The sequence below is a fragment of the Nicotiana sylvestris genome, chromosome 1, assembly GCF_000393655.2.
Source record: "Nicotiana sylvestris chromosome 1, ASM39365v2, whole genome shotgun sequence".
Taxonomy (NCBI): domain Eukaryota; kingdom Viridiplantae; phylum Streptophyta; class Magnoliopsida; order Solanales; family Solanaceae; genus Nicotiana; species Nicotiana sylvestris.
In genome coordinates, this window is record NC_091057.1 from 164,142,596 (window position 1) to 164,158,763 (window position 16,168).

The following is a 16,168-nucleotide window of genomic DNA, read 5'->3' on the forward strand; positions in this document are numbered from 1 at the left end:
TAAAGAAAAATTTTCTATTTATATTGTAGGAGAATTTCAGTCCTAGTATAAGTCTAAAAAGGTTAAAATCTTCTTTTTCCGGTAATTGTTGGTCCATAATTGATATTGAACGGGATTCATGCTGTAATATCCAGTTGAGGGTCAATATTACGGTCCCCTATCCATCATGCATAACCGATCACCGCGTCTCCCGAGGTTCAGAAGCTATACTCGACCCGGGGTGCGTCGCTTTACCATGTCCGACGTCGGATACATCATTCATTTTTCCTGGGTCTCAATATGAGAGGTTTCTGACCTCGATTATAATCATGTCGATCCGTGCTTCCCCTTCGTTCTCTTGTCGGGGAATCGGGGAAGACTTTGCCCCCCGATTTTACCCGTACACAACTTCATTTCAGAACAAGAAGAGGAAAAAATTGAGGAATCTAGAACTTATAATTAGTCGTGATAGGAGACCAACTTCTCCATTGACATGGAAGAGAGCCTTATAAGTATTAGAATTAGCTTTATATTTTATTCCAATGCAATTTGTATAATTTCATTTCGTAGACTTTGAAATGTAAACACTGACGTGGGAGCAACCGGTGGAGGGGTTGAAGTAAACAAAGAATTGAAGTGATAGGTATACCGGCCACCCCAATTCTGATTACAAAGATTTTCCCTAAATAAATTAACTAACAAGGTAAGATAACCTTATTAAATGCTAAAGTGAAGATACAATGTTCAAGGAATTAATCTATTATCTTTTGCCTTTTGTATCCAGAAAATGAAGGAATTGGTGGAATTCCTGAAGCCCATAAAACCATGCTCTTTGCTGCGATTTATGCTGCTCAACCTATTACTCCCTCCAGCCAGTATCATATCTGCAAATTGCCATAAGCCAACCTCTTCTAACGTGGTGGAAACCAAGTTATTGTCTCTCACAATCTTATCCCACACATGCCCCTTATCTTTCATCATCTCAGCCAAGCAAATATGCTTCTCGGTCTCGTTGAATCCCACATATTCTACTCCAATCTGTTCAGCCAACACCTTCCACAAATGCTTCCATTTGAACACATCGCCGTTGGTAATATTGAATGCTTTGTTCTGCGCCCGCGGGCAGAGTGCAGCCCAAATTTGATGCTCTGCCACCAAATCAGCGTCTGATGCGTTAGAGTAACTATCCCAACGGACTTTTGTCCCTGGAAACGTCAGTGGAACGCGTTCGTATTTGCATATTGTTGCATACACACAAAGCGTTCCAACAATGTTCAATGTGCTATGAGGTGAAAATCCGAAAATCAGATCTGGCCTGTGGACGGACCATGTTATACTTGGTTTTCTGGAGATCTCGTCAAGCAGTACATCTTCTAACGTGTAATAAAAGTTGTGAATATTTTCCAACCTTTCCATCTCTTCAGTGAAAGGTGGATCATGGGAAATAGTATGAATTTTCCCATCAACTGATCTATGTATCCCCATATAGTGCATCGCGCCTGTCTGGAGACAGATGTGGCGCAAATTTGGTGCATTTGAGATGATTGCATTGAGGACATTGTGAAGCATGGTTGCATTAATTTCGCAGTGTTTGGCCATAGAAAGGTCAAAAGCCGAAGTCACCCAGAAGATGTGTGTCACATCTTCCAGGGTCGATAACTTGGCTTGAGTGTCAGTTGCCACAGAGACATCGCACTGAATATATGTGACTTTAGCATTCCGGACTGGTGTCTCCCGTCGTGCCACACCATAGACCTTCCACGGACCGCCCCGGCTGTCAGTGGAAGAGAGTGTTTCGGCCAAGCTGTTGCCAACCACGCCGGTGACTCCAATGACCAGGCCAACATTTTGGTTGCTCTCATGATTTGTTGTTTCATAATAGTCAACATTTTGCTGTGAACCAAAAGTTTTTGCATGCATTTTGTTTGAGAAAATTTAAATACTACCCAAACTATAGTAATAGCAGAAGGAAATTCAAACATATTGTTTTTTTGGGAAATAATCTAGCAAATTTGTACTTGCCTGTGTAGTATTGGTAGATCTTGACCACCACCAGTTCATTCTGAGAAGTGCGCTAGCTGATTGCAAAAATCTGTAGGAGGCGCAACAGAGACGTTTCAATGGAATGGTGAAGTATGAATAATTTCATTTAATCTGACCTCAAAGTGGAATTGGTTGGCGTTGTTCTTAGCCTCTGTATTCTAATACTAATTGCTCAGAGTGAAAACTATGATTACTAGGCCGTGATGCACACCTATTATGTTTTCTCATCACCGTCTTATAGAAAAAGAAAATGAATGAATAGAATTAATCAATGACATGTATATGTTAAGAACTTAAGCCCTATGACATTTCGTTGATTGGACATAAGAAATAATACTCCTGTCATGGTTACTGATCTATCCGTTCACCCCAAATGAGTACTCCCTTCCTTCCACTTTAAGTCCTTCCTTCTACTTTAAGTAATTTTTTGGCTTTTTTTTGTGGTCCACAATATCTGTTTTTTTTTTTTTCCAGATATCAAGTAATTAACATCTTTTTTCCAAAGTTGGTCTTGGAGTAAAGAGCCTAACAGTTGTTTGTTATATATTCAATTAGCAAATTAAAGTTAATATGGTCAATTTTATTATTGATTAATGCTAAAAGATGAATTCCTTAATAAGTGTGAAAATAGCCAAAAATCACTTAAAATGGACCGGAGGGAGTACTATTCAAGAGCTAGTCGCACCCCAATAACAACAATTTATTGCACCAAGACATAGGTGTTGGGTGACAAGGTGTGTGTATGCATGTGAACTCCAACGACCAGGCCAACATTTTGGTTGCTCTCATAATAGTTTAAGACTTCATCAACAAGACACTTCAGCATTACATGAACTTTCCATTACCATCTAAGTTGCACCAGAGGTCGAATGCAGTATATATGAATCACTATATAGGACTTTTCTTCCTAGTTTATAGTCGGAGGCATGTTTATACACATATTATGAGGCGTAATTGTGTAGCCTGGGATTTGTTGGGTTAAATGTCCTAATTAACAAACTTAACGAATTAATCCTCCATAGATAAATGTTGGTCTGACATTTTGGGGGCCAGATATGTAACGTAAGGGAGTCCCTCTAATCATAGTAAAGGAAAGTGTATAACAGGAAGATATTTTTGTAAACTGAATAGACAAAATACTAGCAGACTAGCAGTATATATGTTTGACCAAAAAATATTGAAATATTTTTGATTAAATCAATTAAAGAAGATGAAGAGGTAAATCTTAATCAAGCATAATAAACTCCAGATCTATAAACAAATCAGAAAATGATGCATCAGATAAAATAGGGGTGATCAATCTTATAGATGTTTTTTCATTTCTTCTCTCATCAATCGATGGAAATATTTGTTTTTTCTTCCTTCTTGCCGAGAAGATTACACAGGAGAGGAAAAAGAGGAAAACGCCTCCCATTCTAGGAAGGTTCCCTCCCTATATATAATTATGGAATCCTTGATATGTTCTCGGGTCAATGCACCTTCATACCATGTCTGTTTTCGTCGTTCTCTGAGTACTATTTTTCGACTTAGCGGGTATTGTGAGTAAGTGGTTTGGAACAAATCATGTCGTCTTTCACTATCTCGCCGCTTGGACGGGATCCAAGTTGGGTCGACCGCAGCAGTCAGATTTTGACCAATACAGTTAGTCCCTCCATTTGCCGGGGTCGTCTCTTGTCGGGCCTGATAGACAGATTATGATTTTTACACATCTAAGAGAAATCTGACTACCTACCCTTTGGGTATAATTTTTATATTCAAGTAAAGTAACGACGCTCTTGCGATGCCCTTGACCACTGCGGCCATTTCGGAATCGAAACATCGTTTAACTGGAAACATCGTTCGTGGTTACCGCCATTATGACACACGTTCCCGGAGGATTGAACCGTTTCATGCCCTATCAACTTCGATTGGCGAATCTTGGGTTTCGCGCTTGGGAAATCTATGTCTCTTATAAGTAGAAGGAAAGCACCATTCAATTGGCACACTTCTTTCCTTTTACTTGAAAGAACTTTGCAAATCTTCTTTTCTCCTGATACTTCGGATTTTTGATTTTCTCCGATTAGCTAGGAACTTTTGTCTTTCTTTTTCATTATCACTTTGTTTTATCAAATTGATACAAATGGCTGGTAATCCTTCTCGCACTGACCATCCTGCCACAACTCCGGTGCCAGAAAACGATGTTCTTGCCAATTGAGAGGTAGAAGTGGTGGAAGATGAGGGGGTTCCGACGGCGGCTGAGATCTTGCCTCGCCTTGGGAAACCATGGAATGATTTCCACAGTCCCGCCGGGGAGGAGCCGGAACCTACTTCCTCTGTTATGAATGAGGAGGGGATCACAGAATTGAAGGCTAGGTGGGGAATCCCTCACCACGTCGAAATGCTGCCGACGGTAGGGAACGACATAGTTCATTTTGACCGCCCAGGGTATTGCGCGATCTATGCCTATCCCTTTATTGTTGGGTACACGCTTCCTCTCACTCTCTTAGTGGTAGATTTTTGCCACTTTTACGAGGTATGTCCGGCTCAACTTTCGTCATACCTGTATAAATTGTTCCTCATGCTGCTCAAGTTCGCGGAGCTTGCTGGTCGAGAGATCACTTTGAAGCACATGCTCAATATCTTCGCCCCTCAACTCATTCGTGGTACGATGATTCACATGCGCCACCGAGGGACGAAGAGTCTGGTGGTGAAAATGGATGACAGAGCCAACTGTCGCTTCTACGAGAATTACTTTTATGTGCAGACCGAGCACCTTGTGGAGGATTTTATGGGGTTCCCTGAGAAATGAAACTTTGCACGTAAGTTTCTATACTTTTGGTCGGAATGATTCCCGACCGCTTTTGTTTTGGGCAGTACTAAACTGTTTTTGTTTTTACAGCCGTGAAACTACCCCTACACCTATTGACGGTATCTGCGAGTGGGTGAACGCCATCCTTCCTCATACGACAGGGGTCTGCACATGGTCGTCCTTCTATGAGAAATATGGACGCAAGCCCTTACTGGTAAGTAATATCATTTTTGTTTTCTGCTATCCCCCCTTTTTTGTTTTGACTTTATTGCTTATATGACGTTCGTCGATGCCAGGGAGAGTGCGGAGAGCGAGGGCTCCTCCACTAGCATTTCGTCAGCCCACATCGTCTGTTCGCCCTGCCTCAGGATATACTACCCGACCTTCTTCGAGGGTCACTTCAGTTGAGTCTATGGCCGTGGCTTTGTGCACGGAGGTTGCTCCTCGACCTGAGATTCTGACCCATATCACCTACCCAACGAGGGAATCTTCCCATGCTGAAGAAGGAGAGGGGCCGTCAAAGAGGCAGCGAGTAGAGTCTGAAGCGGCTCCTTCGACCATGGTACGTTCAGAAGGTGATCTCCCTTTGACGGGGTCTAAGGCAGGAGTTGAAGCTATTTCGCCTGTAAAGAACAGTACAACCATTATGTCTGCCCCATCGACGGAGATCCCGATCACTATGATTGACCAACAACCTACTATGACGGTGGGTTAGAGTCTTGAGGTCGTTGTTACCGCTTTGGATGGGCATTCATCTTTGGTGGCGGGTCGTGCTCACTCCTTGGCCGCAGAAAGGGGAAAGGGTGTCGTGGTTGACGACTACGAGTCTGAGTCTGATCTCGATCCTGATGACTTCAGGATGTTTGAAGAAGGGTTTACCCCTTCGGTGGTTCATGCGGGAGGACCATCCCGTATTCTTGAGATCTCATCGGATATTAATCTTCTGGGGGACACAGAGGACCTAGTGCCGCAGTTTGACCTTTTGTGTTCTTCCGCCGAGAGCGAGGCTGTTCGGGACATTCTTGATATTGATTTGATGCATAAAGTGTCTATTATGGGCTTGAGAGTATGTTTCACTTTTCTTTCATGTTCCTTTCATTTTTTTGGTGATTTGGTCTTAACCCATCTTTTCATTTTTTAGACATACATGGTGGAAATTGAGAACACTCGTAGGGCTGACACTCAGGCCAAGATTTTCTTGAAGATGTTGGAAAAATATCAGCGCTATCGCAAAAAGTGCCACACAAGCGGCTGAAGGTGAACCCTGGTGATCGATCCCTCGGTGAGGAATTGGAGAAGAGGGATCAGGAATTGATGCAGGCTATTAGCAAAAATAGTGTACTCGAGGAGCAACTCCGTGCAAAGGACAAAGAGCTTGAGTTGGGAAAAGGGGTTGCTGTAGAGTGCGAATATCTTCAGGGAAAGTTGAGGTCGATGCAATCTGAGATGTATCATAATGTCATCAGGGTCGAGGCGATGAGCACGGAGTGGATGGGAAAGTTGGCCGAGTTGGAGAAAAAGGTTACCGGATTGGAGAACATCGAGAGTGCCTGGTCGTCGGCTTTGGCGAGGGCGGTGGCTCAAGAGAACACTATCTGCGTCCTCCGATCCGAGTAGGAATCAGAGAGGGCGACGACCATGCTAAGGGAAGCGAGGATCGAGAAGCATATTGGTGAGATCGACCGGGAGGTATCGACCTTAGGGGACCAGGTCACTGCTTTTGAGGCCGAAAAGGAGCAACTATTGGCTCAAGTTGAATCTTCCTCCGCCGTTGTTCCCCGTCATTTGCACGAGCTTTGGGTTCATGATGAAGACCAACGGGATATATATAAGAGTTTTTGGGAGGAGGGCAATGTTACCGAGGCCGCATATGAAGGAGCCCAGGCGAAGGCACGAGAAGCTTGTGTTAACTGTGGATATGACCCTGCGACGCTGGAAGTTGATAAGGGTGCGGATGACGAGGGAAGACTTCCTGGAGATGGTGGTCAAGAGGGTGGTGGTGATGGCGTCGAGTGAAAGAATTGCTATCTTTGTCTGTTTTTTTCTTGGATTCTGTTGGTTTTAGCCGTATGTAATCTGCGACTGTTTGCGCAGTAGTTTTGTATAAAGAGGAATTTTCCATTGTTATATGCCTCATGTACTTCATTCCTTGTTTTGCTTTTCATAACTTTGGTGCAAAGAAGTAGATTTTCGTGTGGTGAGTTCCCGACTCTTAGGAAATTTAATGTCACATGGGTTGAGCAGGACCTTGATGACAATTTTAGCTGGCGGGACGATATTTTTGAACTTGTGTCGAAGTGTTGTCCCATCAAAGTCTGAATGGTATCGAACTCTTTTTCTAATAGCAACTTTAGCCGTAGGGATGTTACTTTCGAGCTTATATCGAAGTATTATCCCATCGTGAGTCCCAGTTTTCTTTCCCCCTCTTTTTTATGGCCCTTGGCCTCAAGGATATTTCGAACTTTTGTCGAAATACTAACTCGTGACTGTTCGATCGAGATCGAACTCTTCTCTTCGGTGATGGCGCTTGGCCTTAAGGGTGTTATTTCAAACTTTTGTCGAAATATTAATCAGTCATTATTCGATCAAAGTCGAACTCTTCTTTTTGGCGAAGGCCTTTGGCCTTAAGGGTGTTATTTCGAACTTTCATCAAAATAATAATCCGCCGTTGTTCAATCGAGGTCGAACTTATCTCTTTGGCGAAGGCCCTTGACTTTAAGGGTGTTATTTCGAGCTTTCGTCGAAATATTAACCCGTCGTTATTTGATCGAGGTCAAACATATCTCTATGATGAAGGCCCTTGGCCTCAAGGGTGTAATTTTGAACTTTTGTCGAAATATTAACCCGTCGTTGTTCGATCGAGGTCAAACTCTTCTTTTTGGCGAAGGCTCGTGGCCTTAATGGTGTTATTTTGAACTTTCATCGAAATATTAACCTGTCGTCGTTCGATCGAGGTAGAACCTATCTCTATGGCGAAGCCCTTGGCCCTAAGGATGTTATTTCGAAATTTCGTCAAAATATTAACTTGTCGTTGTTCGATTGAGGTCGAACTCTTCTTTTTGGTGAAGGCCCTTGGACTTAAGGGTATTATTTCGAACTTTCATCGAAATATTAACCCGTCATTGTTCGATCGAGGTCAAACTCTTCTTTTTGGCGAAGGCCCTTGGCCTTAAGGGTGTTATTTCAAACTTTCGTCGAAATATTAACCCGTCGTCGTTCGATCGAGGTCGAACTCTTCTTTTTGGCGAAGGCCCTTGGCCTGAAGGGTGTTATTTCGAACTTTCGGCGAAATATTAACCCGTCATTGTTCGATCGAGGTCGAACTCTTCTTTTTGGCGAAGTCTCTTGACCTTAAGGGTGTTATTTCGAACTTTCGACGGAATATTAACCCGTCGTCATTCGATCAAGGTCGAACTCTTCATTTTATTGAAGGCCCTTGGCTTTAAGGGTGTTATTTTGAATTTTCGTCGAAATATTAACCTGTCGTCGTTCGATCAAGGTCGAACCTATCGCTATGGCGAAGGCCCTTGGCCTTAAGGATGTTATTTCGAACTTTCATCGAAATATTAACCTGTCGTTGTTCGATTGAGGTCGAACCTATCTCTATGGTGAAGTCCCTTGGCCTTACGGATGTTATTTCGAACTTTCGTCGAAATATTAATCTGTCATTGTTCGATCGAGGTCGAACTCTTCTTTTTGGTGAAGGCCCTTGGCCTTAAGGGTGTTATTTCGAACTTTCGTCCATATATTAACTTGTCGTCGTTCGATCAAGGTCGAACCTATCTCTATAGCGAAGGCCCTTGGCCTTAAGGGTGTTATTTTGAACTCTCGTCGAAATATTAACCCGTCGTTGTTTGATCGAGGTCGAAATCTTCTTTTTGGCGAAGGCTCTTGGCCTTAAGGGTGTTATTTTGAACTTTTGTCAAAAATATTAACCTGTCGTCATTCGATCGAGGTTTAACTCTTCTTTTTGGCGAAGGACCTTGGCCTTAAGAGTGTTATTTCAAACTTTCGCCGAAATATTAACTTGTCGTCGTTCGATCGAGGTCGAACTCTTCTTTTTGGCAAACACCATTGGCCTTAAAGGTGTTATTTCAAACTTTCGTCGAAATACTAACCCGTCGTCGTTCGATTGAGGTCGAACTCTTCTTTTTGGAGAAGGCCCTTGTCCTTAGGGGTGTTATTTCGAACTTTTGTCGAAATATTAACTTGTCGTCTTTCGATCGAGGTCGAACCTATCTCTATGGCAAAGGCCCTTGGCCTTAAGGATGTTATTTTGAACATTCGTCGAAATATTAACCCGTCATTATTTGATCGAGGCCGAACCTATCTCTATGGCGAAGGCCCTTGGCCTTAAAGATGTTATTTCGAACTTTTGTCAAAATTTTAACCCGTCGTTGTTTGATCGAGGTCGAACCTATATCTATAGTGAAGGCCCTTGGCCTTAAAGGTGTTATTTCGAACTTTCGTCGAAATATTAACCCGTCGTTGTTCGATCGAGGTTAAACCTATCTCGATGGCAAAATCCTTTGGCCTTAAGGGTGTTATTTTGAACTTTCGTCGAAATATTAGTCCATCGTTATTCGATCGAGGTCGAACTCTTCTTTTTGGCGAAGGCCCTTGGCATTAAGGGTGTTATTTCGAACTTTCGTCGAAATATTAATCCATCGTTGTTCGATCGAGGTCGAACTCTTCTTTTTGGCGAAGGCCCTTGGCTTTAGGGGTGTTATTTTGAACTTTCGTCGAAATATTAACCCGTCGTTGTTCGATCGAAGCCGAAGTCTTCTTTTTGGAGAAGGCCCTTAGCCTTAAGGGTGTTATTTCGAACTTTCGTTGAAATATTAACCTACTGCGAGTCCCAATTTTTTGGAGAGTTGGGTATCTTCTAGGGGAGTCCCAGTTTGCCTGGTTTTATTTGCATTGGGGGGCGCGGTGTCGGAGAGCAGAAAACGATGTTGTTTTGCTCACACTCATTTCATACACATATTGGAGTTTTCCTGTCTAACTTTTTCGCTTTTCGGTCTGGAGATGTGATTGGTGGGTAGGACGATGAATTACACTTTGACCTCGGGGATTTCCCCCTTGTCGAACCGGTACCTAAGTCCCCGGGAAGGCTCTTTCGGGACAGCTTCTAGGTGAGGGAGAGGGGGTTCCGCTTAAGGGGCGTCACTTTCTAGAAGTTGGATTTGTCAGGTGGACGATATTTCGGTTGTTTTATAGTAATTTTCCATTCTTCAGTTGAGATACTTCTTTGCTCGCTTGCCCGTGCGGCGCTTGCGCTCCCGTTTGAGCAAACGGCAAAAGGTGGGCCAAAATGATATTCTCCTTACCCTTATCCGATGAGTTGGTGAATGAGGGTGGATCTGTGGCGTTGCTCATTTTGCTTAGCGTTTCAATGGTTGATGTGGGCGGTGGTTTCTGAATTCCATAACCGTATTCAGCTCTCTTTCCCCTATTTTTTTTATGTCTTTGCCCTGTGAGGTTTACTTACCGTTCTTTTCGGTGGGTGATCATGTTTCCGGTTTTTTATCTGGAGGAGACTATGAAATTTTCACTAAGAAATCCCCATATGCGACGCCAAATTGTTTGACCAAAAGATATTGAAACCTTTTTGATTAAATCAATTAAAGAAGATGAAGAGATAAATCTTAGTCAAGCATAATAAACTCCAGATCTATAAACAAAACAGAAAATGATGCATCAGATAAATTAGGGGTGATCAATCTTATAGATGTTTTTTCATTTCTTCTCTCATCAATCGATGAAAATATTTGTTTTTCCTTCCTTCTTGCTAAGAGATTACAGGGGAGAGGAAAAAGAGGGAAACGAAGAAAAGTCCCCCCATTCAAGGAAGGTTCCCTCCCTATATATAGTTACGAAATCCTTGCTACTGTGAGTACGTGATTTGGAACAAATCATGTCGTCTTTCACTATCTCGCCGCTTGGACGGGATCCAAGTTAGATCGACCGCAACGGTCAAATTTTGACCAATACAATATTGATGTTCATGGCAATGAGGAGGTAGGGTATTATGTCATCCTCCTCTCTATGTATTCACATTTTGAATTCTAATGTACGGGTCCCAGCCCAGACCCAGTGTCTCGCGATCGGGCCCTGGCAAGGGCATGCACGCAACCTAGGCAAAATTCTTGCCTATAAGTTTTTTTTATGTTCATATTCTACTTTGAATTTTTAATTCAAACCACCTTAAAACTCCACCAAATTATTCCAAAATTGAGATTTAAACTCCTTAAGATTTACCTAGTTTATTCCAATAACACACACTCAAAAGAAAACAAAAGTTTAACCTTTTTTGGCTGCATATAGCTAATTGGTTAATATTGGTGGCATTGCTAATATTAGTAATAATATATGAATTGACCAATTTTTATGTTAATTTGCTTATGGACGGACATCACTGTTAATTTTCCTTTTTGTTTCTTTTCAGTTTTCCCCTAGTTTCACCTTCATAAAGTTCTCGAAAGATTTTCATTCAGCAAAGCAGTTATACTTTTGGTTTTAGAATCAGCTCTAATAATATTTTTTTGTTTGGTATATGTATTGAATCAGCTCTATAAGAGTTTTGAGCTGAAGAAAATATTTTCTCTTATTTTTTTAAATAAATCAATTAGAATTCATATAATTGCGTGCCAACTGTAAGTTAATGTACGTGCATGCGTTTATGCCGATTAAATGTCCACCGCGCAAGTAAATTGAGTAAAATACTATAGAATGCCTATTAAATGTCCCTGCGCAAGTCTTAAGGAAAATTGAGTAAAATACTATAGAATGCCACTGTAAGAGTGTATTTGAAATTCTGGTTCAATTAAGAAAATAATTGATCCTAGTTTCTCTTAATAAATAATTGATATTGCATAGCAAGTGGTAATTATAATTGTGCAGAGTGAATAAATTCATGCATCTTTATGTTTTGAGGGGTCGCAGATTTGCCAACAATATTCGTGGATCCCCATATTGTTGCCTGTAGCCAGCTTTATCCCGATATTCTTTGCGTTGCTCAAGGCCCGGTCAACAGAAAGAAAAGTTTACCCAAAAAGAAGAAAAGATCAATCACGCTAATTTTTATATATTTGTAGATCTAACAAAACTTTTTGTTTATTAGCCATCTCCTGCCTTACCCCTATTTTCCGTAATAGGATAGTTTTTGGGGTAATTTAGCTCCAACTTTTTTTATTTTTGTCCCCAAAATAAGGGATAAATAGTGTTCCTTCAAATATAGGATACACTTTTCATCTTACCCATTATTATTCATTACTTTTTTACTATTATTTTATTATTTAATCTTTTAATTTATTTCTTTATATATATCTAATTATGTTTATGTAATGTCTTTATAATATTAATTTTACATCTTAACTTTGGTGTATAGTTTTGATAAATTAATTTTCGTGCATTTATTATTTTTATGTAAAATTATAAGTTAATTTTATTATAAGTTATAATTGTACAAAAAATATATAATTATCTCAATAAATGAATGGTATAAAAGATGTAATTTGTTTAATGAAAATTAAAAAATGAAATTAAAATGAAAGATAATAATATAATATAGGAGAGATGAAAGAATATAAAAAATTTGGGAAAAAAATGAAAGAATTATTGGAGTAAGTTATTTCAAAATGGAGAAATCCTTATTTTTGAGACAAAAAATAGGGTAAAGGTTGGAGACGTTAGGCGTAAGGCAGAGAGGAGTCTTATGCGGGCAGAAGCCTCTACAGAAACCCATCAATTTGACCAACGCTGCGGCAAGGAAGTTCCTGATCTCGTCTTCCAATGGCAAATAAGCTCAGGTAATAATTCAGTTTTCAATTTGTTTTTGCAATCAGTAAGACGTCTATGGTGTACATATGTACTCCAAATATTTTTTGCACTTACATACAAATATAGGTGCAAATAAACACACGAATTTGGAATATGTGCAAATTTAGCTCGGTTAAAAAGGTGGTGGAAGAAACTCCCAATGAGTGCATGTTTCCGTCAATAACGCCATCAAAATTTTCGTATTTTAAATAGTGATAGGACAAATCTTTTTTATGATTGAAGATTGGCATTGTCTTTTAGAACATCAGACTGAAATGAAAAAGAAAAGAAGAAAATATATATATATATATATATATATATATATATATATATATATATATATATATATATATATGTGTGTGTGTGTGTGTGTGTGACTCATAATTTAGTTGGCTGCATCCACAAATTTGAAGGGTGAATTTATTCGCATCTGTAAAATCTATACTAGTATATGATCTTTGGTTTGTTCTTTTTTGTGGTACCAGGTTGGAGGGTAAAGTAGCTGTAATAACTGGTGCTGCAAGTGGCATTGGTGAAGCAACTGCAAGATTGTTCGTGGACCTACTCCAACTTCCGAAATTTCATTCCGATCCCTATATCAAAATCTCACTTATCAACCGGAAATCGCTAAAATTTCAATTTCGCAAATTTAAGCCTAACTCTACTCCGGACCTCCAAAACACATTCCGATCACGTTCTTAAGTCCCAAATCACCTAACGGAGCTAGTCAAATCATAAAAATTTAAATCCGAGATCATATACTAACAAGTCAAAACTTGGTCAAACCTTTAAATTTTTAAGCTTCAAACTGAGAATTGTCCTTCCAAATCCATTCTGATTACCTTGAAAACCAAAACCGACGATTTGCATAAGTCATAATACATCACACGGGGCTAGTCATGCCCGAGAACTGGCGAGCGAAGTGTAAAAGTTCAAAACGACCGGTCGAGTCGTTATATGTCACCTGTAGTAGCGGCAAAAATCCAGCAACGTCACGCTGGGTGCCCATGCTCGCCCAGCACATCTGCCTGTACAAGCAGGCGAGAACAGCAGCACTCCAACTGTACTGGGATAAATCGTCTAGCCGCTCAAGATGATAAAGAAATCTTAAGCTGACTAGGTTTCCCGAAGTGTTCGGGAACAAGACCCCTCCAAACATAAGGAGTAGCAGCAACCTCATGCACCGGTGAACATGATAATCCGGTATATCGCCATCGATGTCAGGATGCAATATCTCCAAATACTCTCGAATAGTCGTCAACGGAAAACAATTGGTCCCAGCCAGTACATTCTCATCCTACGACCGGAAACCAGTGAGTTGCTGCAGCATTTCCAGGTACTGCACACCTGTAATCTCTCTCATGGCATGTGGCCGAGCAACGGGATGTCCATTAACGGGCAGCCCATATATAACCTCCATTTCCCGCCCGATCTCCAAAATCCTATAGAAGCACGTATCTCGCAGGCGTCTGACTACACGGGGATGAAGCTGGTGGTCCTTAAGAAAGTCTCACATGTCGTCCACTCCTCGGACGCGGAGAGTCGGGGCCAGTAACTCTCCCTCCCATATGTGGGCGAACCTATGATCGCCCTGTAACAACAGTAGCTCATCGCTAGAAGGTCCGCGATGAATAGGCGGCACCTCCATGTTGTATACGGTAAATTAAACAATATTAATTACATGTTAGTTTTATAATTTTATATGTTTGTTTGTAAATTAAATAATTAATTTTTATAATTATATAATATTTTATTATTATGTATTCACATAAGGGTTCCAGGCTCTATATTTGAGGCACAATAGCACCAAAATATCCTGAATTCTTGTATGTGTTAGTTTTCTTATTTTACATGTTATTTTTATAATTTAATATATTTGTTTGTAAATTAAATAATTAATTTTTATAATTATACAATATTTAATTATTATGTATTTACATAAGGGTTCCAGGCTCGATATTTGCGTTTCAGTAGCACTAAAATATCCCGAATTCTTGTACGTATTAGTTTTCTTATTTTACATGTTACTTTTATAATTGTATACGTTTGTTTGTAAATTAAATAATTAAATTTTATAATTATACAATATCTAATTTTATGTATTCATATATGGTTTTCAGGCTCGATATTTGAGGCCCAGTAGCACCAAGATATCATGAATTCTTGTATGTGTTAGTTTTATTATTTTACATGTTAGTTTTATAATTTTATATGTTTGTTTGTAAATTAAAAAAATTAATTTTTATAATTATTCAATATTTAATTATTATGTATTCACACAAGGGTTCTAGGCTCGATATTTGAGGCTCCGTAGCACCAAGATATCCTGAATTCTTGTATGTGTTAGTTTTATTATTTTACATGTTAGTTTTATAATTTTATATGTTTGTTTGTAAATTAAATAATTAACTTTTATAATTATATAATATTTAATTATTAAATATTCACATATGGGTTTTAGGCTCGATATTTGCGGCTCAGTAGCACCAACATATCCGAAAAATATTGTTCTTTTCTCATGTTATTTTCTTACGATCGTTGACTATAATTGGACAGAGTTTGTGTTTGATCTATCAATTATTTTGACGTATTTTTGAGTATAAGAGATACTTAAACTACAGGGATACTACGCTAAAAGGCATTATATCTTATTACACTAAAAGATAATACATTTTACTACCCTAAAAGGGCACTATATTACTAGTTTTTAAGCAAATAAATAATATAAACCAGATAAAAATAACAAATACATTTAATCACAAAACATTCACGAAAATACATATACAACAGTAAAAAAACTTATTTTTTTAACAAATAACAATGATTTTTCAATTTTTACATATTTTTTAGCACACTAATATCTAAGTCCGAAAATAAATAACATACCAGTTTAATCATAATAAACACACAAAATAACATAGAACACATTTAAAACAACTAATATTCAATTTTTATACGAGTTTCGACAAAAATTAAATCGGAATACCTCGATTTATGTTTTTTGGAAAGTTGAAGAATTGAAGATTTGAGCCCGAAACGAGCAACCCACAACGAGAGAAGGCATTAGGTAGCATGTGGGACCAACACTCTTTATTTTTGTAGGACGGGTGGGGTCCACTCGAGTTTTTTTGGGTTGTCAATGGGGGGACCGCTGGAATGAATTTTAAAATGGGGGGAGGTTGCTTTCTGTTTTGAACGTGGAAGGGAAGGGGACGAGTAATAAAGATGTAAAGCGTGGTTTAGTTAAACGTCTCATCAGCTTCAGGTAAAGTGTGGTTTGAAAACACATTCTATATAAAACGTGGTTTTAAAAGGCGCTTTACCTTAACGTCCCAAACAGACGTTAAAGTAAATCGCGGTTTAAAACCGCATTTTATATAATTTGGTCACTAAGTGTTTTTCACTTATTTCGGTGTTTTGAGTTCAAAAAGACCACAATTGGGTTCCGGACTCTCCGTTCACCCCAAATGAATACTCCCCCCATCCATTTTAAGTAGTTTTTTTGATTTTTTTTTGTGGTCCACAATATTTGTTTTT

At 39.5% G+C, this 16,168-nt stretch overlaps 1 protein-coding gene across 1 annotated transcript; it reads right to left on the minus strand.

Moving 5' to 3' along the window:
* Positions 1 to 492: 492 nt before the first annotated feature.
* Positions 493 to 2,357, minus strand: LOC104214621 (3-oxo-Delta(4,5)-steroid 5-beta-reductase-like). Its single transcript, XM_009764318.2, has 2 exons — positions 2,002 to 2,357; positions 493 to 1,872 (listed from the first exon to the last, which is right to left on the minus strand). Exons 1-2 carry the CDS (start codon positions 2,038 to 2,040, stop codon positions 724 to 726), a joined length of 1,188 nt encoding a protein of 395 aa, XP_009762620.1. The 5' UTR covers positions 2,041 to 2,357; the 3' UTR covers positions 493 to 723.
* Positions 2,358 to 16,168: the final 13,811 nt, after the last annotated feature.

Excerpts from the sequence above, each read along its gene's own strand:
- LOC104214621 (XM_009764318.2), bottom strand. The coding sequence starts at position 2,040 with ATGAACTGGTGGTGGTCAAGATCTACCAATACTACACAG. Across the intron at positions 1,873-2,001 it reads GATCTACCAATACTACACAG|CAAAATGTTGACTATTATGA; the intron begins GCAAGTACAAAT and ends TTTGGTTCACAG.